Source organism: Engraulis encrasicolus, chromosome 22, assembly GCF_034702125.1.
Source record: "Engraulis encrasicolus isolate BLACKSEA-1 chromosome 22, IST_EnEncr_1.0, whole genome shotgun sequence".
NCBI classification, from domain to species: domain Eukaryota; kingdom Metazoa; phylum Chordata; class Actinopteri; order Clupeiformes; family Engraulidae; genus Engraulis; species Engraulis encrasicolus.
The window spans coordinates 22,191,002-22,213,501 of record NC_085878.1 but is presented as its reverse complement, the minus strand read 5'-3'; the positions used below and the strand labels follow the sequence as shown (position 1 = coordinate 22,213,501).

General features: G+C 43.7%; 1 protein-coding gene and 1 long non-coding RNA gene across 3 annotated transcripts in view; both read left to right on the top strand.

The window, feature by feature from the left end:
• The first annotated feature begins 1,891 nt into the window (after positions 1 to 1,891).
• Positions 1,892 to 22,500, top strand: part of ddb1 (damage-specific DNA binding protein 1) — a 59,823-nt gene continuing 39,214 nt past the window's right edge. The window contains exons 1-9 of one of the 2 annotated variants that reach the window (XM_063188757.1): positions 1,892 to 2,044; positions 3,058 to 3,206; positions 3,701 to 3,817; positions 4,388 to 4,609; positions 6,466 to 6,580; positions 10,295 to 10,392; positions 11,437 to 11,595; positions 12,836 to 12,919; positions 19,604 to 19,720. In XM_063188757.1, the coding sequence (XP_063044827.1) occupies positions 1,984 to 2,044; positions 3,058 to 3,206; positions 3,701 to 3,817; positions 4,388 to 4,609; positions 6,466 to 6,580; positions 10,295 to 10,392; positions 11,437 to 11,595; positions 12,836 to 12,919; positions 19,604 to 19,720 (1,122 nt within the window). In that variant the 5' untranslated portion in view covers positions 1,892 to 1,983. Of the gene's footprint in view, positions 2,045 to 3,057; positions 3,207 to 3,700; positions 3,818 to 4,387; positions 4,610 to 6,465; positions 6,581 to 6,804; positions 6,817 to 10,294; positions 10,393 to 11,436; positions 11,596 to 12,835; positions 12,920 to 19,603; positions 19,721 to 22,500 lie in introns of those variants that run through there. The other variant, XM_063188758.1, reaches the window with a different exon arrangement.
• Positions 13,690 to 15,808, top strand: LOC134439350 (uncharacterized). The gene is made up of 3 exons (XR_010032736.1): positions 13,690 to 14,057; positions 14,997 to 15,124; positions 15,721 to 15,808. It is a non-coding gene; the product is annotated as an uncharacterized LOC134439350 (long non-coding RNA).

The following is a 22,500-nucleotide window of genomic DNA, read 5'->3' as shown; positions in this document are numbered from 1 at the left end:
TCCCTTCATTTCCGCCTCTCCTCTCCTTCTCCCCTTCTCGCTCCTCCCCTTCCCTCCTCTCCTCCAGTCCTATTCTCCTCTCTTCTCTCTTCCCCTCATCAACTCCCCTCTCCTCTCCTCTCCTTGCGCCACCCTTTCTCGTGCTGCCCCCTCTCCTCTTCTCCTCTCCCCTCCTCAACTCTCCTCTCCTCTCCATGTGCCGCCCCTTCCCCTCTCCTCTCCTCTTCTCCTCTCCCCTCCTCAACTCTCCTCTCCTCTCCACGTGCCGCCCCTTCTCCTCTCCTCTCCTCTCCATCTCTTCTCCTCTATCCTCTTCTCCCCTCTTCTCCCCTTCTCCCCATCATCCATCAGTAGCCTTGGTGTCCCCCAGGCGCTCCGGCTTCCCCTCCCCAGTCGTGTCAGCACTTCACACATAACACCTTGCCAGCTGGCCCACTTTGCCGGACTGCTCTGTATGTATATATTCATTCAAATCACAAACGCTTATGCCTTATTTATGGGGCTGCACAGACGGCACCTTTGGCATCTGTGTGGGATGTTCGGCCGTAAATTGCTACAGCTCTGACATCGTCGGGGCTGCCTGTTTATGAAAATGAGGGATGACACCTTCACCTCGCGCGTGGCCGTCGGACGGGACGGACTGTAGGCCTACGCTTACGCGGCGTGTGGAGTCGGCGCAGCCTCACCTTTCGTCATTTGTCCTCAGTGTCTAAAATTAGTGCTGGGTCGTCATTAGGGAAAATTAGACTCCTGAGGGCATCCTCATCACCCCCCACCACCACCACACACACAGACACACACACCTCCACCCTGCACCCTGCACCCCGCTCCTGTCTCCTCAGAGGCAAGGTGCCCATTACCGTTGAAGGAGAGCATGAGCAGGTGCATAGCTAATTTACATTAATGATGAGTTTGTGAGTTAGTGACTGTACCCCTATGGGGTTTAAAAACATCTGTAGCCTACAGTCAACTTGAATTAAGAAAAAAAAGAAAAAATAGGCCTATCGGAAATAAAATATATCAAGCTGAAGGGGAAACCCTAACTCTGTCGAGACAGCATTTTCCTTCCCCTGTGCATTCCAGTACATATGAACTGTTGATCAAAGAGGTTTTTGAACGTGTTTTCTTTGCTATGTAAATGCAATATCTGCTACCATCATCGGCAGCCATATGCCCCTTTCTGCAGCATGCCGCCAGACAAATTCCTCCTTGTCTGTCTCCATCACTAACCCACTTCCCAAAATGAAGAAGAGCACCCACTTCCTACGATTATTCAGTGACTGATAATAAATTTTCCTATTTAAAAAAACCCTTATTAAAGTCAAGTGTAACAGATGTCTAAATGTTATTATGCATGCACTGAAACTGAGCGCTCGCACAGCCATCTGTTTTATAAGCCTAATAATAGCCTAAAAATAATTGTATTTCTTTAAAATAGCTTCGCTACACTAGTTATCAATGATAAATTCTACCGATGACTAGTTGACACCTTCTCAAACAGCTGATGGGAAAGCATTTGTAATCCCATAATGAAATTTATATTCAAGCAACAGATTTTCATCTTTTTTTTTAATACGTAGTTCTAGTGCCATCATGTGTCCATTTAGGGAGTTGCTGCTGCAACAGCAAGTATTAGCAATCTAAACTGTCTCTGGTAGTAGGCTGACGTTAGCCCGGACATGCTGCATAGAAGCAAAATATAGCCTAAGTAAAAAAATAAATAGTTACCAAATGTGTTGCATTGTATTCTCTAGAGCCATTTACCATAAAGGCAATAAGGACAACACAATTATTTTGTCAAATGTCGCGTCAGTATTGCATTAAAAAACTACAACAATGTGACATCCACACCACAAGGGGTGATATACAACACGAAAGATGTGTGAAAAGTGTGAAAACTGTGATGTAGCTGTGTCGATGGTAGCTCATGTAAAGGGACTTAAAATAATTTAGCAGGTGTTCGTGTTTTACATTTTGAACGCCATGTCCTACAACTACGTTGTCACAGCGCAGAAACCAACTGCAGTAAATGCCTGCATTACTGGTAAGTGAATGCCCGAAAGTGAGCTGTGAGTCTGCTTGGCAATGGTTACGGTGCTTGTTGAATCTGTCACCCAGTTGCTAGCTGTACGCGCATAGCTCCCGCGCTTGGCTCACGTCGCAGTTGCAAGGCCTTACCTTTTATCATTGTAACGCCACATGTAAACAATACATGTTTCTCACTTACATGTGTTGATATTTTAAAGTAACGGTGCTTGTATTTATCATACAACACCACCATTTTGCATTACACTATCACGAATCGAAACATCAACTGCAAGTACCTAAAACAAGCTGCTGTCTTATTATCTAATGATGCTAATGGCTAGGGTACCTTGCTATCCAAGGATATGATAGCTTTGCTATCAAAGCTAGCCTGTGTTTCATACGATGGTAGTTTGGCTAAACCACTGACCCAGAAAGCTGACCAAGCCAACCCTAAGCGAATTAAATAGGATTTGTCTATGCGTGATCGTTATGTTTTATAGACCATTCATTCCAATTGCATGAATTGGTCCCTTTTGTTTCAACGCTGTTTTGTAAGACCCTGCTGCTTAGCTGTTGGCAAAGTTTACATCGTTATGCTAATATGGGCACTATTACCTAACCCCAGACCTCAAGTGTGTTTACTAGTTAATGAGGTAATTGACAACTCCGTGTAGTGCTGTCAGCTACTTAACTTTAGAAGCTGCCAAGCTTCCACATGATACCCGTCCCGTGTTGAGGTTGCGGAGATTTTGCTGGTGTTTTGTACCTTGTCCTTTGAGCAACATCAAGAAATACAACATATTTGATCTGAATAAACTGTACCCTATTTGGCGAGTTACAGCTGTCTTCCACTCATTGGTTTTGTGAATGATGGTAGAACTAGTTGGTTCAATGGGCAGTTATGTCATTGCAATGGAGATGTCAATAATCACCAGTCTAGAAGGAGGTTACTGCTGTGAAACATCCCACGAATGTTAACACCGATAACATGCGCAGTAATAATTTCTGATTCATTCTTCTAATAATCAGGCCACTTCACCTCCGCGGAGGACTTGAACTTGCTGATCGCCAAGAACACACGGCTCGAGATCTATGTGGTCACTGCGGAGGGGCTACGGCCCGTCAAGGAGGTGGGCATGTATGGCAAGATTGCAGTTATGGAGCTCTTCAGGCCCAAGGTAAGCCTCACTATTCTAATGCACGCCCAACTCCAATCACCTTTTCTCAACTGGGGTTGCTGCAGCTAAAAGTAGACTTGTCTTCATGTAACATAATGGTTGGATGTCGTTTGGAGCAGCCAACAGATGTAGACTTTCATTTTAATTGAACTGCCGGCTATGTTAACATAACAAATAATTGTTTTCCTTATTCTTTGTCTCTGCATCCACTATGTTTCTCTGGTATTGTAAGGTGACAATCTCTCTCTCTTTTTATCTTGAACACACACACACACACACACGCGCGCGCGCACACACACAAAAACATCAGCTACGATACATGATCGAAAATGGATACTATCAGTCAGGGGACTGTTGTTCCCAGACAGCGAGGACGTCTGCTCACTGAATGCAAATGGCCAGTCGAGTGAAGTGTGGGTGTTTGCTCAGGAATAATTGATTATATTTTGGATGAGCTGTGTTATCTGTAACATATCCTCCTTGTTGTCCTTCAGGGCGAGAGCAAGGACCTCCTCTTCATCCTCACAGCCAAGTACAACGCCTGCATCCTGGAGTACAAACAGAACGGAGAGAGCATCGACATCATCACTCGTGCTCACGGAAATGTTCAGGTACGCTCAGAAACATCTCTGCATGCATCATAACCCTTCTTAGCTTATGCACTTGTTTTTTCGGAGTATTTCCTGTGCAGTTTGTGTTTGCAAGTGTTGTACGCCATGGTTTATGTCCTCCTTTGTAAGTCGCTTTGGATGAAGACTAGTAACGTAACGTAATATAATGCATCATATCAGTATTACAGTTGCTAAATTGCAGATATTTCAATGTGGGCTACCAACCCCGTCACGTTCATTGAGAGGTTTGTAACTTTTAAATGAATGGAAAGATTAACTGGAGCAAAAACGAAAGTGGGTTGGGAGATGAGTCTCCTGCATGTCTCTCTAATGTATATGCTTAAATGCCACCATGCGTTATTTTTTCCTAACATTGTTCAGATTAACACACTTTATTACTTCATCTTTTCAAGACACTTGGCCATGAATCCCTTTTGGAATAATGTTCTTTGTTCTTTGTTAAAAATGAGCTTAAAATGAAATCTGTGCAAAATAGACATCGACCGCCATCAACTTAATTTGGCCAAGTAAATCATTTAAATTAAATGATTATTCTGTGGCCGTTGTCAGGACCGCATCGGGCGCCCGTCTGAGACTGGCATCATTGGCATCGTGGACCCCGAGTGTCGCATGATTGGCCTGCGTCTATACGACGGCCTGTTCAAGGTGATCCCCCTGGACAGGGAGAACCGCGAGCTCAAGGCCTTCAACATCCGCCTGGAGGAACTCCAGGTCATAGACGTCCACTTCCTCTACGGCTGCCAGGCACCCACCGTCTGCTTCATATACCAGGTGAGGGGACACGACACACAGGGGCCACTTTAGGAAAACAAATTTGGATAAATGCCTTTAGATCCACTATATTAAAATGATTACTACATCTACAAGGAGAGCAAACACGACACACATGAGACGCTTCTGTAACCTGGCTCTCACCCGATAAATAGGCCTCTGCCTTGCTCCACACATATTCATCTGGTACTATGGCCATACTCTAAGCTCTCCAAAGGCATGGTTTCATTAAAAATCCTTGCATGTGATTGGAGAATGTCATGGGTGAGCGGTTAGGGCGTCAGACTTGCATCCTAGAGGTTGCCGGTTCGACTCCCGACCCGCCAGGTTGGTGGGGGGAGTAATCAACCAGTGCTCTCCCCCATCCTCCTCCATGACTGAGGTACCCTGAGCATGGTACCGTCCCACCGCACTGCTCCCCATGGGTCGCCACTGAGGGCTGCCCCCTTGCACGGGTGAGGCATAAATGCAATTTCGTTGTGTGCAGTGTTCACTTGTGTGCTGTGGAGTGCTGTGTCACAATGACAATGGGAGTTGGAGTTGGAGTGGAGAAATAACTCAGAAATAACTGATGTTTTTAATGACATGCTCCTTTAACTACTCACAGATTTGACAAGACAGTTGAAATTGGAGAATCAATGTCAACCAGTGAGTCCATGCGAGCCACCACGGTTTTCTGAAATGGCTGTCACTTCGCTAGGTTTAATCTTTGAGTCTGTCGCACATCCGAAAATCCCTCAGTCGTGATTGGTTCGGCCGCCTGAAAGTAGGGTGGATATGATGATCCACCCAGATCCAAGTGTGGCTCGCGAAGCTGAGCGTAAACGCTTGGATCATTCTGGAGAGAGCCAGGTTACCACTTCTGAGAGGGAACCGGATAACCATGAAATCCAAAGAGATTCAAATGGCGATTACAAATAACTGGTGTACCACTGGTGTCTCTCCAAGAGGGAAAAATAAGCTTCATGTAGAAAATATGTCTACAAGATGATGATTACGTGCACATTTGCTATTGCTTTTTGTCTTTATTGACATGATTTACTAACCTGAGCATGAAGACCTGCTATTTGTATAGCAACTTCTCTCCTGCCCTTTTCTAAATACCATCGGAGCTTCACTGTGATTTCATGTTTTATTAAAAGCCAAACAGTAAATGTTTATATGGCCAGTTAAAAGTCAAAAGCTGTAACTGTAATAACTGAATTGATTTTGATGCCCACTCTTTTATTGATGGACCATTTCACAAGCAGTTAAGCCATTTCACAGACAGTCGAGCTCCAGAGGTATTACAGATGCCGGTATATCTGCTCGCTGACTGAGTGCATTACTGAATGGGTAGATGGTTTGCGTGTCTGGACTCCTTTGCCAGATTTGTTATCACAGTACAGCTGTCTGGAGAGACCTAGCAGCTGTGTAGCAGACTGGAAAACTGGTCTGGTTTCTCACTGTATGCGTGTGCACAGTTTATTATTATTATTATTATTATTATTATTGGGTATGAGGATCGTAATGCTACACGCCTTGGCATACTGCAAAAGTAATCAAGCATTCTCACTTTCATAAGTGTGCACATTTTCAAAAGACCACACTTTTGGTTCGTAAGAGGAGACCGACCCAGACCCTGATGAATAGAAGTGTTACGGAATGTAATTCACCTCCTTTCACCTCTGTAGAGTTAGACAGAAATAGAAAAGGACTTTGCGATGACTCCCTGACGGCAGGCAGGCATAACATGTCTGGAAGTTGCTCAGCTCACAGCTTGTACTTCCACAGCCGGTGTCAAGGGAGGACCTTAGTGAGAGCACCTCCTCCGTCATGTTCTATTTCTGTGACTGACGGTGCGTGTGCCCGTACAGGACCCCCAGGGGCGACACGTGAAGACCTATGAGGTGTCTCTGAGGGAGAAGGAGTTCAACAAGGGCCCCTGGAAGCAGGAGAACGTGGAGGCTGAGGCATCCATGGTCATCCCAGGTACAGTACACCCACCACAACATGAGTAGAAAAGAGTAGAGTAGTCTTAGAGAGGTACAGTACACCACCACAGGAAGAGGACAGTAACATTAGAGAATAGAATAGAGACGACACTGTAAACACACACACACACACACACACACACACACACACACACACACACACACACACACACACACACACACACACACACACACACACACACACACACATCCACACATCCATGGTCATCCCAGGTACAATACACTGCCACAGCAAGAGTAGAGTAACATTAGAGAATAGAGTAGAGAAGACACTATACACACACACACACACACACACCAGGGATTAAAGCAAAAAAAAGTCATCTGACTGAACTTTTTTTACCGGTTAGGCACCTGATCGAGTATCACTCCGTAACCCAACGAAAACCAATGTAGCCAGGCTCTGCCCTCATAACGAAACATACACTGGTTTTATGCAAGGAACGGTGCCAGAGCCAACACTAGGCATAGGCAGACAGGGCAGTCGCCTAGAGCGGAATAGGCCTATGTCTTGAGGGCGCCAGTAATACAAAAAAGTGCCACAAAATCAGAACTTCAACCAACATAAAACTTTACACTTCACATTAACAATGAATATTCATTATACACTCAGTAGGCCTATATACACACTCAGTATGAATGTACCTGTAGGTACTAGATCAGAGGTGCTCGATCAGATATACAATTATATGTTTAGGCTACAGATGGCAATTTCTAAATACAAGAAAATGGAAAGAGGGAAAGGGGGCAGGCCTAGGCCACCAGATTGACTAGAAATGGCCGAGAATGGAGGGATAATGGATACTATATCAGACTGCAAACATTGAACTGCAATTTGGTTCATGTTTTGGTTATTTCCTCTTATATCTACCCATTATTTATGAATTGTTCACAACATTATGCAGAATGGATTCACAATGAGTGTTGCTTCAAAATGGTCTAGCTGATATCATAGAATTATTGAGTTGGAATTGCAATGCGTTGATACAGTGATCCCATTATGGTTTTTTTTTTAGTAGTAGGCTATATTTTTCTTTCCCATCAGAATGGGCAAACACTGTTCTGGTGAAAGCACTGGTGCGCATTGCTTGTAGCCTGATAAACCAGACTAAATGTGGATGTCTAATTTAGTCTGGCCTTGATGCATAACACATCCGAAGATTGTTGATGAGAACAACCTTCCCTCAAAACCCTGCCCGCTTTGATTCAAAACACATCTTTGCGTTGTAATTGGTTTGCCAGATTCATGGCATTCTGGCTTCATTGAATCATTATGCGAGGCCAGACCCACCCGTAGACAAAACATTTTGCCGTCCAGCGGGTGGCGCTGGTTCACCAGGCTACATTGCTTGCAGTATTTCTGACATTTAAAAAAATAATGCACTGGTCATAGCAATCAGAGGGAGAAAACTAGTTGTTGGTTATTTTGTATATTTTTCACTATTCATCCTGTAGTCTGTCTCTTGTGTTCTACCGTTTTGAAAACCTATGGCTACCGGTACTTTTTTGCTTCTCGATGTGCGACACGCTTACCATTGATTTAAAAAACGTCCCCGATTCCTACACGCACTCGTGTTCTCTCCTACAAGCGGACACGACACAGTCACAGACATACGTCTATCGTTTAACAAAAGTAACACACTTTCCCAAGCTTGTCGCGCAACTTTCCACTCGAATCAAGACAATCCACCCACCCATAAGTCCTGAGTGCGCAGTGCGCAAATAACTGAACTGAAACGAAGCGTATAGTCCGAGAAGATGGGCACAGACGTTTAGCCACTCAAAAACAAGCACACACACAACTGTTGCTGCACACTACTCCAGTTAGCAAAAATAGCATCACACAGTAGCCTACAACAAGCCTTGAAAGTGAAAGAAACACCGAAACGGCATTTATTGACCATGAGTCCACCCATCAGAACACTGTTTCCCAGAGCAAGACGTGGCATAAATATTGGCTCTGCCAGGGATATCCCTCCTCCGTGACCCCTGTAAAATGCAACCCATTTTTAACTTATTTCTTAAATATATATCGGGCAACAAACAAAGTTAATATGCTATGATTACAAATGAGACTGTACATTATCCGTTGTCAGAAAGACAACTAGAGCTAGTTCTACACGTAGCCAGTCAAACGCGCTAAACTTTGAGGATGAAAGGCATGGTATTACGCATGGCATATCCTAGCTAGCTGCCAATGATAGCCGTCCCATTAGAGCTATGAATAATGTTAGTAAAAGTCACAATGCTTAAAAGGCAACCCCTTCATGAAAAGGACATCATGCGCAGTCGAAGTAAACTATTCATTTTTTTTCTAACTATCCGCCACGGCAGGTGCAATGATAATGGAAACATACGTGTCCTACCTTCTTCAATGCATTCCATGCATATGCATTATTAGCCCATATTGGAATATCAGTCCAACTCATTTAATGATTGTCATTTCATGGCACTTTAAACATAGTATTACACTTATTTTCTTTTCTGCCATCAGCAACAATGTTGGCTATTTGTTTTTTTAATCTCTCGCGCTGCGCCGCAACCGAATTGCTGACCGCTCGTGTACTTTTTTTTTTTTTTTTTTTGGAACACGGAAGAAAAGGGGATGGCTCAAAACTACTGAGTGAATCTGTTGTATGACACCACCGGTGATGGCGCGTGTATAACTAAATCCGTACACCAAACACACCTCTCCTTCCCTTCTCATGACCAGGAGTGCTCTCGATTTGAGTTCAGTTGGAAAGTAAAAATTGTAAATTAATTGACATGAATTATAAAGACGGAAATCCGTCCAAACGAAAATCCAGTTGACGGAAATCCGTCATAGCGACGGAAAACTTTAATCCCTGACACACACACACACACACACACACACACACACACACACACACACACACACACACACACACACACACACACACGCATTCCTCCATGGCCAGTCATCCCAGGTACAGTACACCACCACAGCAAGAGAAAGAGAAGAGCAACATTTCGGAATAGAATAGACGGACAAGAATAGAAAATACACTGTAAACACACACACACTCGTCCAGAGCCAGTCATCCCAGGTTCAGAACACGACCATCCAGCAAGAGAAAGATCAGAGAACATGATACTTGCACACCTTTAAGGCAAAACGTCCCAAGAAAATGATGGCAGCAAGAGGCAGAATAGAGGAAACGCACATGTACACATTTAAGACAACCAAGAAGAACAAAAACATGCAGTATTCAACTATTGTTTTTTTGTTGCTTTTTGTCAGTATACAGTACTAGGAGAACTAGGTGAAATTATTTTGCGAGACTATCCGAGTATATTATTTCGTGCCTCTCTTTATTCATAGCAGTAAATGTTTTTTTCCTTATCGTCATTGCATGGTGTACAGTGACATTTATGTCGTACTGGTGATCATAAGAAAGACATAAGAGGTGTGCAGTTTAGGCATAAAACGCATGAGTTGGGCTTAAAAGATATAAAATGGCCATAAAATGATCGTAAAAATATGGAATGGACATAAATCGGCCTTTACACCATGCTATACACAATGGCTATAAATAAAGTGCACAGGCAAGGTCAGATCATGTTGCGGCATAAAGACAATTCACAAAGATATTGCTGATTTAATGGGCTGAAGGTGGTCGTTGTGTCTCCTAAGTTGAGCTTCATGCGCTGTTGTATGTTTGCTTTGCAGTACCCGAGCCATTTGGGGGCGCTATAATCATTGGCCAGGAGTCCATCACGTATCACAACGGAGATAAATATCTGGCCATTGCTCCCCCCATCATCAAGGTTGGTACTTAACATGTGCTCTGTGCTCCTCAACCTTTTGGTATTTTAGTATCAGTGTATCGTTTGCATTTACATGGCCTGAAGTTGTGCTGAATGAAAACGAACAGTTTCTTAGCGTAATGAGAACCGTAATGAGTGTGTGTGGTGTACTTATTCCCAATTGGTGTTTTTCTGCCAGTGAACTTCTACGGTGGTGAATGATTTAACATATAGACCCATCCAAAAGATGTGAGATGATGTAGCCAAAGTATCTCTCATTGCTACTCCCTCATTCCTGCCTTCCAGTCTAATTATTAGGCGAATGCATAATAGAGCAGACCTCATCAAAAATGTATTAGCGATGTCTTTTGGAAGCGATCACTGGGAGGGTTCGCTGAGGTTTTGACTACTTTGGGCCTGATCTCACTCCCCCCTTGCACTACCTACAGTACCTACCTTCGTCAGCAAAGCACCATAGTGGGTCTAATCCCTCACCTCTCTCTCTCTCTCTCTCTCTCTCTCGCTCTCTCTCTCGCTCTCTCTCGCTCTCTCGCTCTCTCGCTCTCTCTCTCTCTCCTCTTTTTGTTACTTTGTACAGCTCCCTGTCCTGTCTTTCCATCTCTTTCTCACCTTTTTTCTCTCTTTCTCTCCTCTCAAATTTCTTCTCTATCGTTATCCTTTCTTTTCATCTAACTCTTTCTTCTGTGTACATCTCCCTTCCTCGTTATCTCTCTCAAAAATAGCTTTATTGACATGAGCTTTTAGTGTAGTGTTGTCAAAGCATTACAGCCAGAAATTAAGAAATAATTATGCTGAAAAAAATCAATGTACTGCTACATTTTCTGAAATGAAATGGCAACTGAACTGGAAATGGAAAAAAATGTATTTCCTGCACTTCTCTGTCTCTATTTTAGAAAAGCAACTTGGTATTCGATAACCATGGTTCTCTCTCTCTCTCTCTCTCTCTCTCTCGCTCTCTCTCTCTCTCTCTCTCTCTCTCTCTCTCTCTCTCTCATAGCAAACCAACATAGTGTGCCATAATGGTCATCTCTCTCTCTCCTACAGCAAAGCACCATAGTGTGCCATAACCGTGTGGACCCGAATGGTTCCCGCTACCTGCTGGGTGACATGGAGGGAAGACTCTTCATGCTGCTGCTAGAGAAAGAGGAGCTGATGGACGGAGGAGTGGTGCTCAAGGACCTACGTGTTGAACTGCTAGGAGAGGTGTGTGTGCGTGAGCGTCTGCGTGCGTGTAGGGGTGTGTGTTTGTCTGTGTGTAGGGGTGTTTTGGTTGCTTATGTGTGCGTGCGTGGCAAAACTTTTGTCAGTGAAATGGATGAGGTAAGGATATTTGTGTGAAAACCCAGAGAGAGTTATTAGAGTTATTGGGGAACAGTGTGTGTATGTGAGTGGTGCTAAAAGCCCTACAGGTTGAACTGCTGGGAGGTGTGTGGGTGGCAGGGAGAGAGTGTGCGTGTGTGCGTGCGTGCGTGCGTGCGTGCGTGTGTGCGTGCGTGTGTGTGTGTGTGTGGGGTGAACCTTTTGTCAGTGAATTGGATGAGGTAAGGATGTTTGTGTGGAGAACCAGGGATATTTGTCAGGGAGAATCATGAAGGACTGTGTGTTTGTATGTGTGTGGTGCTCAAAGACCTGCACATCACACTACTGGAAGAGGTGTGTGTTTGTGCTTGCTTTGTTGGTTGGTTTGTGTATCAGGGTGTGCGAGAGTGAGTGTGCTGTTCATGTATGGTGGAGTGGTGCACCAGTGCCTGTGTGAAGATGTCAGTGCACTTCAGTTTCTTTGAGCGTCTAAGTTTGTATGAATATGTGTGATGCTGTGTGTGTGAGCATGAATGTGTATGAGTTGTGAAGTATTGCCTATATATAAGCAAGTGTTGTTGTGCTCAAGGACCAAGGTGTTCAACTGCCTAGAGAGCAGTGTGTGTTTGAATGCGTGTGCTGTGCTGTGAAGTGCCTATAAGTGAAACAGTTGGTGGTGCTGAAGGACCGATCTGTGGAGCTGCTCAGAGGAGAATGTCTGAGTGAGCTAGAGCGAATGAGTCAGTGAACACAGGCGAGGGGAAATGAAAAAGAATAGTGTATAGCAAAATGCCAATTGCAATGTATTGCAGAAGAATGCTGTTCACCGAGGGTGACCTAGAAGTAGGTTATTGATTTTTTTATTTTTTTATTTTTTTGTGCATTTTGTTTTTTATGTGAGGGCGTTTTTATTTTATGCCCCAAAACTTTTGTTCTGGTTTTCATTTGTATGAATGACGAGGGAACTGACTTCCTGTCTCTGCATCACTGCTCAGTGTGTGTGTACGTGTGTGTGTGCATGCTTGCCTGCCTGCCTGCCTCTCTGCGTGAATATGTATTCTTCTCCTGGTGCCTTTGTGTCCTTGACTAACAATGCAAAGGTTTTATTATATTGTTATTCTCCATCTCTCCATCTCTGCTGCAGACGTCCATTGCAGAGTGCCTGACGTACCTGGATAACGGTGTGGTGTTCGTGGGCTCTCGTCTGGGAGACTCGCAGCTGGTTAAGGTCAGTGACTTCCAGGGAAGCTGACGAGGGGGATAAAGGGGTCAGTTGTCCCAGGCTCTGGGAGAGAGGAGAGCCCAGACTGGGTCCTCATCACATTGTATGTATTAGGTGGGGGGGCCTGTGAGAACTCTCTCTGGGCCGGCCAAAGTTGTCAGTGGCCCTCTGAAGTCCCACAGAGCTGTTAATCCCTCCCAAAGCCCCCCCCGCCGCTGCTGCTGCTGGCTGCGCCGCCTAACTAACACACGCCATGACAGATTGGAGACACTGACACACAATAGGGATGCTGTCAGCGATTGTTTCCATGGTCCATTTGTTAATGTTCTGTTTTTGTTGGCTTTTTGTTGTTTGTTGTATATCAGAGAATATATTCAGTTTGCCCTGACTACGTTTTTTTTAAAGCAATTATGTATGTGTTGATATAACCTGCAAAAGCTAATTCTAATCAGACATATACTGAGGTGGAAAAAAAAAAAAAAATGTACTCTTTGCTGTGCTTAAAGTGGCCATGCCACTCTAATTACATAGCCATGTCCACCTTTTTTTCATAATCCTTGGTGTTCTCTGACCTGGTATGCAACATTATTTTAGCTGGAAAGTTATTTGATGGTGTATTTCAAAGCATTTTATTGCGCCCAAAAACACCTCTCAGGAGAACTAAGCGGTTTGTCCATAATGTTTATGAGCTTTGCATTGATTGGCTCAGCTGTTGCTAGAGAACCACGTCATTGTAGAGAACATGTTCTACTGAGGACTCGCGGGCTGCTCTCAGCCTTTGAGATAAAAGAAAAGAAAAATAAGCGTTGCCGAATAGGCTAAATGTTAAAATGATTGTGCTGAGTACTCCACACTGGCGCAGATTTAATAATGTACAAAACCTTATTGCATTCTGCGCCACTAGATGGCATATTTGGGGCATACAGATCCTGGGAGGAGGAGAAGAAGAAGTGTATGTTGTTGCTGCTAGCCACGTACTCACTCTGCCTGCGGTGGATTGTTTTATTCCGTGTCAATTTAAAACTACTTCAGTAAATGTATTAACTTTACACCGAGCCTCTTCATTGCCTACTACAAAGCAACTTTATGCACCAGTTCGTCACTGATGGCTCATCAACGCGGCGGCATCCTCGTCATGGAACAGGTAAGATGCTAACCTACAACACCACTCAATGTTGTATTTTTTTGCTTCAGGCAGGCCTTCATATTTTTATTTTTCTTCTCGGACGTATTGTGTAGGTTAACTTGGTTTCACTCGTTACGTTTGATCCAAGCGGATTTTATTGTTGTTTCAGACACAACGTTTGCACAATGCGTCAAGAAGTAAGCTTATTTCAATGTTGTTGTATTGTGTTCAAAAGGTGTTGAATTGTTAGACGTGTAGAAACACATTTAGGACAGACTACCGCTGTGAAAGACTATCTTGGGCCGTAACAACTGGCGACTGCAGATGTTAGAAAAGCAGATGAGAGAGGACGTAATTGTCACTCTTAATCTGGGGTGTATTCATTTAGACCAGGACTGAGACTTTCGTTTTGATCTATCTGTGTTTATCACCTGGAGTCGCCAGTTGATACGGGGGACTCAGTCTGTTACACCGGTTATAGGCCTACACTTTGATAAGTTTATGCATACATTTAAAACCTGAGAATATATCCCCCCTCAAAAGAAAGAAAAGCACAGCCAGAACTCTGAATAAACATTGCAATCAGCCAAATGCTGGTGAAAACTCAGGTTGGCTGGTACAAAATAAAACTTAGTAGCCACTTTGACCCATTGGTGAGTATGCCTGGTTAGGCTAGTGAGATGAAACATCTATTAGACATTTTGGCTGGTGATGAAAAAGGTTCATTTGAAGTCTTGAGCACCGCATACCTGTTATCAGAGTATCTCATCATCATTATGCTGTATCCGCATTCTGAAGCATCTATTACTGAACTGCACACATTTACACTTTATGCATATCTAGGGGTGCATGCATATTTTTTTTATCTTTCCATTTATGCTATACCTCCAGTGTCGGCCTATAATGTAATAGGATGTATATATTTATACATGGATGTATTTAATTTTGTCATTGCAGGTTCATCAGAGTCAGGTGGTCAGCACCCAAACTAAAACCATGGGTCATAGTGAAGAAGTATGAGAGACTGTTCTATGTGCCCAGGATTCGTCAGGATGGTGTCCAAGAATTACATCCTAGCAGCACAGGTAAAGAAATGAATAGTGAGTTGTGATTAATATTATTTAGCCTACTGGCTGGCATCACATTTTTAAATTCAGACAACCTAGTGCTACATCAGGTATTTATTCAATCAGTACTGTAACAGTACAGGGGTTAGACAACGAAACATCTTGGTGTCAGAAGCTGACGCCGAGTGTGAAGGTTCAATTAGCAGGGTAATAAGAGCACAGTTCTCTTCAAAATATTGCAATTCACACACCATAACAGGTTAAAAAATTAGATATTTTTGGTGGGCTATCCAAGGTAATGTCTGCATACCACCAAGATGAACCACATCCAACAGGATTAACTGTGGACACAAGAGGAAGCATGTCTTTTTTTTTTTTTTTAATGGTGGTATGTCACCCATGCTGTTATGTGCTTTGCTCTTTCCCTGTTAATTGAGCCTTCACACACTGCTCTTTAGTGCAATGTGCAATTAATGTAGACTGGCCACCAAGGTGGTCCAATTTATCCATGAAACTTCCCACACCAAAATGTCAGGTGTTTTCATTGTCTAACACCTGTATATTACAATGCATTACCATATTAATTTAAATAACATGTTTTCCTTTTTTATCAGAACAGGACGCCATCATGAAGAAGTTGCCTGTGGGGCTTCACTTGGGCTTTGCCAGCGCCTCACTATCAGTGATGCTGGTCTCCTTATCCACCGTGCCTACCCCCACGTTCCTCCCTTGATGCATTCATCTCCTGACCTGTACCTGTTGTGGTAGTAGTCAGTGATGACACACAGTAGTTGTGATAATAACATACATGTATATGAAATAACTGAAATGATGTCCGTCCAGGCATTTCCTTTGGTATTTTATTATCCAGTATATGTATGTATCCAGTTACATGGGTATTTTGGTGCCTGGATTATACTGCATGTAAGTAATAATATGAACTCAGGTCAGGATACCACAGTAGTTCAGAGAACCATTCATTAATATAAAATGCACATTTGCTATATGTCCATCCCAGGATAGACGTCCCCTCGTATCACCTTCGTAACCCTAAAATGCATGTGTACTTTGTGTCTAAAAATAAAGTCTATGAACAACTGAATGATCTGATTAATACATTGAAATGGTGTGGTGCAGACGCTGAAATGGGGAAGTTAATTGGTTAAACTTGGCTTGGTGTGCTGGACCTCGGTCTCTTCCATACATCCAATCTCAGCCATCAGGTCATTGCTCTTCTCACCTGGAGAAATAGAAAGATATACTTAAATGACAATTTTTATCCCAAACAACCAAGTTTATCACAGTGAATTGGTTACTGTCCCTGCAGCATTGTGGGGCTAAGTGCCTTGCTCAAGGGCACTTCAGCCATGATGGAGATGAGGAGAGAGGTAAGGATGGGTTTCGCACCTGCCCCAATATCAAGACCACCTCCCTAACCATTAGGCCACTGATGTCTCATTTTGGAAGGCAGACAATTTTGTGAAAACATTAAGTGTTACACTTAACATTAATTACAAGGACAACATGAAATGTGCATCCCAATATGTGACCTTGCCTCCTCCACTTGTGCTTGTCTCCTCGTCCCACCTCCTGGGCCCTTCTCCGTGGAGAAAACGATAAAGCTGTCAGCCTCGCCACAACAACTTTTGAGGGACTGTTTTTCATTCACCATCCCACTTGCAAATGAGGAAAACACTTTACAATTGAGCTTTTGCAAGATATTGAAATATAATGCTGTTGTCAGTGATGTCATCATGACGAGAAGCAAGTGGAGGAGGCAAGGTCGCATAGCTATTAAAACGCATATTTAAACGCACTCGAAGGCTGGGTAGGCCTGTGCAGGTTATGGATAATGTGACTGGCATTTCATGACAGCATCCTATGAAGAGTAAGCCTACTATAGGAAATTCGGCGCTAGAGATGTGTACACATGGTTTACTTTTACATTTAAACCATAACACTGAACTTCATAGCCTTTCTTTTTTACTAAGAGCACTAAAAAAATACCGTGTTTATGTACACGCATTACACAGCCCTCAATATCTCAGCATAACAATATCTTAGCATAGTGCCAGTTGCTGCTATGGCATAAGGTTAGCTAGGTAGAACATAGCTCTGCATCATTGATGCTTTCTTATGGAAAGCATCTTGAATTGAAATGTCATCTACATGACACCTTACTTTAATTGCCTATATTTTACGTATTAAGAGGTTACAGTGTAAAACAAAGACACTTACCAGGTGCTAGCTACTCGGTGAGTAGTTGGACGTTTTTTTCCGGATGGATCCACCTCAGCTTTCTTCTTTTATTTTTAGGTATCCAGTGAAAAGTCATGGATGGTTTGTTACCATATCTACATGTGCAATCCTCAGCACAATGGGTGTTTATGCTGTTTAGTTATCAGTGATATGAGTAAGGTTTGGTTACGAGTTGCCAAGATGCTCCATTCATAATGTTTATGAATTTTGACTCGTCAAAAGTGGGCGTGGCCAAACGGCGGGTAGTCAGGGTGACGTAAGCCTGCCCTGTTTTTTCAATTGGCCAGGCTTAGCCGTTTTGTTATTTTCATAAACTACAACAATCAAACGAAATAAAAAAAATCTTTCACATTAACACGACCAGGAAAACATATTATGAACTGTTATAACATATAATCATTCAAGAAAGTTTAAAAAAATTGGCATGGCCTCTTTAAGTCCTACTCAAGTAGAAGTAAAAGAACCCATCTAAAAATCTAGTTTGATACTTTTAACAAGCTTTCCTCTCAATAATTTAATCTTTTTCTTGAACATTGTCCTCAGTGACCTATCTCTTGCTTGGCACCAATCATCATCCAACAAATTAATCCAAGAAAGATTGAACACGTAAAATATTGAATGCTACATGCAATCCTGCGTAATTTCCGGCAGGTTGTTTTATTACTCTGCTTGTTATTTTGTCTCTATCAATCCAATTGTACTCAGTACTCTGCCCTGTTTCCAGAGTTATAGATCAAAGTACCTGGGTCCAAATGTAGTTTAGTACAAGTAAAAGTACTTCTTTTAAAAACTGCTTCATAATTACAAAATACTAATAAAAGCTGATCAATTACAATACTTTAGTACCAGATGGTAAGTGTAATTAGTTAAGTTACTTTTCACCCCTGGTAGTGCCTCTACATAACGTAATATGTAACATTGCTTAACATTGTACATTATTATGTAGGCTAGTGCTTAACATTGTACATTATTATGTAGGCTAGTGCTTTTGGAATTCATGCCTACTGTTCTACCTCACTGCTGTAGAAAAAACACTGCATGACTCACAATTGGATTTAAAACAAGTGGAGTAGAGTGATGAAATAAGGAAGATTTCTCAGAATTGCAACAGCTGTACCCAGACGGGTGATGGGCCGATATCCCGCTCTCGTATCACAAGATTTATGTCTGTGATGATGAGGTAGAAGGCTTACACTTATTTCCATAACGCACTGAGCATTTCGGGAGCAGGCCGGCATAATACACGCTGTAAGCAACTGTCTGTTTTGCAATCTGTTTTACGTACATTAGTCAATGGGAAGTTTGTGTGTCCAATTACACACTGATGTAGGGAATTAGTGATTCTTGTTATGTTGATGTGGAAATGAATGAAATGTCATAAACAGCTGGATGATTTGAGAATGACTTGAAATGACACCAAAACAGCCATGGGTGGCAAAGCTGAAAAAAGGATATAATCTGGTATAATTCCATTTCAGTTCAGAATAGCCAAGTCCCCTCTCTGCAAAGAGACGGCACGTTAACCTGATCAAAAACGAAATGACAGGAAAGAGTTCACGTGCTGCTCAGTCTTGTGTTATTGCAGTGCAACTGATGATCACGGTCCCTTTGTGTCCTCGTCACAGCACTGTTACACATTAGGCCAGGCCTGTGTAGCGCACATTATTATGATGCTGCTCTCGTTTGGTTGTTGTTGTTTTGCGTGGCTAATGAGCTAGCGTCTGAGCTAATGCCCGCAACTATGTGCTTCATAACATTAGCGGCTAATCATATCCTCAATCTTCCCGAATTAGTTAGCTTGGCTGCTGCTATTGTCATGGCCTCTTTAAGGCCGTAATGCAGAGCAGTTGTTGCCACAGCAGCCCTGTTGCAAGGTAATGAAACGAATGCCCAGCAGGTGTTTTCATAACAATAATGGCAGTTAAAAAAGCAAATTTTGTGTCGTTAGGTGTAGCACAGTTGCACAGTTCTTGTAACGAGATTCTATGTATGGTGCTGTTGGGAAGCTTTTTGCTACAAGCCCAACAGTCCATGGCAGAATCAGCAGAGTTGGTCTTTAGATCAGACTCGGAGGGTTGTAGCAGGTTTGAATCCCTACTACTGTAAGTCATCTTGGATAAAAGTGTAATAGTAATATAATGTAATGTAAAAGTCCAACTCCTTAACCATGGCTGCATAGATGCGTTAATATGTCTGATGTCCTCTAATGCCTTTGTTTCCCACCTATTCCCATTGCAGCTGAATGTGGACAGCAATGACCAGGGCTCTTACGTGGGAGTGATGGAGACCTTCACTAACCTGGGCCCCATCGTGGACATGTGTGTGGTGGACCTGGAGAGGCAAGGACAGGGCCAGGTAAGAAAAAATCTCTGCACATCGTTTCAGCTCCCAGTTTTATTACACAACTTTAGTCAGGCAAAAACACCACTTCAGGTAGGTAAGGACACTCTCTCTGCAGTGGCATAACTAGAGGTACCCAATTGTGGAAGAGTGTGTGATAGACCTGTAGGGACAAGGACAGGGCTGGGTAAGAACACCACTCCAGCCAGACGGCTAGACGCAAGGACACACTCACTGTGGGAGCACTGGCCTTGCTAGAGGTGTGCCTGCGTGCGTGCGTGCAGAGACAAGGAAAGGGACAGGAAAGACTCCAACTACAGAATCTCTCTCGTGCTCTCTCGTGCTCTCTCGTGCTCTCGTGCTCTCTCTCTCTCTCTCTCTCTCTCTCTCTCTCTCTCTCTCTCTCTCTCTCTCTCTCTCTCTCTCTCTCTCTCTCTCTCTCTCTCTCTCTCTCTCTTTTGCGGTCTCTGGGTGCAGTGGCCTAACTATGGTGGACCTGGAGAGGATTGTACTGGATAAAACGGCGTATCACTATCAAATAAAAAGGAAATCTGGTTTTTGCCGTCTCTGGGTGCAGTGGCCTAACTATGGTGGACCTGGAGAGGATGGTACTGGATAACACGGTGTATCACTATCAAATAAAAAGGAAATCTGGTTTCTTGTTTCAGTTTTATTACGTGTTTCAACCTGTGAGATCTTTGTTGCGGTTGAGTGTGCCAGTGAAATTTCTTAAAACTCCAGTAATCAGGGAAGGGCCGGGCATAGTTATTAGTCAGGTACAAACATCACTCCAGCCAAAGGCAGGTAGATTCTCTGGGTACCGTGGCCTAACTAGATGACCATATGCACATGGTGGACAAGGAGAGTTTCGGGTCAAGTAATAACTAATAACTCTGGACAGGGACAGGCAGGAGGGGGGGACACTCTGTGTAGTGGCCCAACCAAAGATTGTCCAGGAACAGCTTTTTTTGCCTTTTAATAGAGCCTGGCCTAGCCAGATGGTCTCATTTGTGTGTTTGACCAAGAGCAACAAGGCCAGGGTCAGGTACGAACATCACTCCAGCCAGAGGCATGGACACTCTCTCTGGGTGCAGTGGCATAACTAGAGCTCACATCACTATGGACATCAAGGGGTTAATTGCCCTTGCTGTCGGGAACAGAGCCATTCACAGCATGTTCAGGCACACGCACACAAACCGCTTCAGACTCTCCAAGGCCCTGGCCCTTTTTTGTGTTGGCTTAATAACTGCCGTGGCCCCCTTTTTCACACATGTGACATGTTAAACAGAGAGTGGGAGACTTTTTAAAGGCATTTGCCTCCAACAAGGTTTCAGAAAAGCGTTTTAGGTGTCAGACGTTTTGAGACCTCGCCGGAATTCGTGACCCATTTAGAGAGCCCTGTGGCAGACACAGTGTCATGTGCTACAGTAACGTGCGCTGGGATTTATGGCTGGTGAGGCAACTTTTTCAATATCAGATTTTCAAATAAATAATTACCAAATAGGCCTACCGACAAGTTCCATATGTCATAGCAGCTTTCTTAACATAAGGTAGGCCTACATATTTTGACATAAGCTTACTGCATTTCCGCAGAGAAAATGCTATTAGTTATCTCTCTCTCTCTCACACACTCACACTCACACACACACACACACACACACACACACACACACACACACACACACACACACACACACACACACACACACACACACAGGATTCAAACAGTGGTCTCACATATACCACACAGCACCAATGTGGACAGCAGAGGAGAGGAGAGGAGAGGAGAGGAGAGGAGAGAAGGGGAGGGGAGAGGAGAGGAGGAGAGAAGAGGAGAGAGGAGATGAGAGAGGAGGAGAGGGGAGGAGAAGAGAGAGGAGAAGAGATGAGAGGAGAAAGGAGGAGGAGTGGAGAGGAGGAGGAGAGGAGCTCAAGGAGAGGAGAGGAGAGGGAGAGGAGAAGAGAGAAGAGGAGAGGAGATGGGAAAAGAGAGGAAAGGAGAGAAGAGAGGAGAGGGGGAGAGGAAAGGAGAGGAGAGGAGAGGAGAGGAGAGGAGAGGAGAAAAGGAGGGGAGAAGAGGAGGGTAGGTGAGGGGAGAGTAGTGGAGAGTGTAAGCTCCTTCACAGCCCACTGCTCTCTCACACACACACACACACACACACACAGGATTCAAACAGTGATCTCACATAAACCACACAGCAGCAGCAATGTAGACTGAGCATCACGGCGGATGCTCAAGACACACAGGATTCAAAACATGGTGTCATATAGACCACTGAGCACCACGGCGAACAAACCGGTGTGATAGCTTTCGTGATACGAACTGGATTCTCGTGCAAATGTAGGCCTACATCTACTTGTACGAGGCTACGGCAAGCGATGTGGTACAAAGGTGTGGCAGGAAGCGAATGTCAACGTAAACAGATATTACACACGCTTCGATATGGTCACCAAATATTTTGGGACTGTCATTTCTGTTATGCCTACACCTTGGAATTAAATCAGAGTCTTGTAGTTACACGGGTATATTTGATTTACCTCAACGGTACCCTGTACTCAACTTTACAAACAGTTACCGGGCACATGAGAATCCGGTGACCATCACAAAAGCTACTTTCCTGGTGAACCAGTAGCCTGTTTGTGTAGCCCAGCCCCCGCCCTGGGCGTCAACACATAGCTTCTGGTTCACCAGGAAAAAAAGCTACCACACTGGACAAGAATCACGGCGGATTCTCTCCCTCCCCACGGGTCTCACAAACACAGGCTTCACACACATAGGAAATTGGTCCTACCTG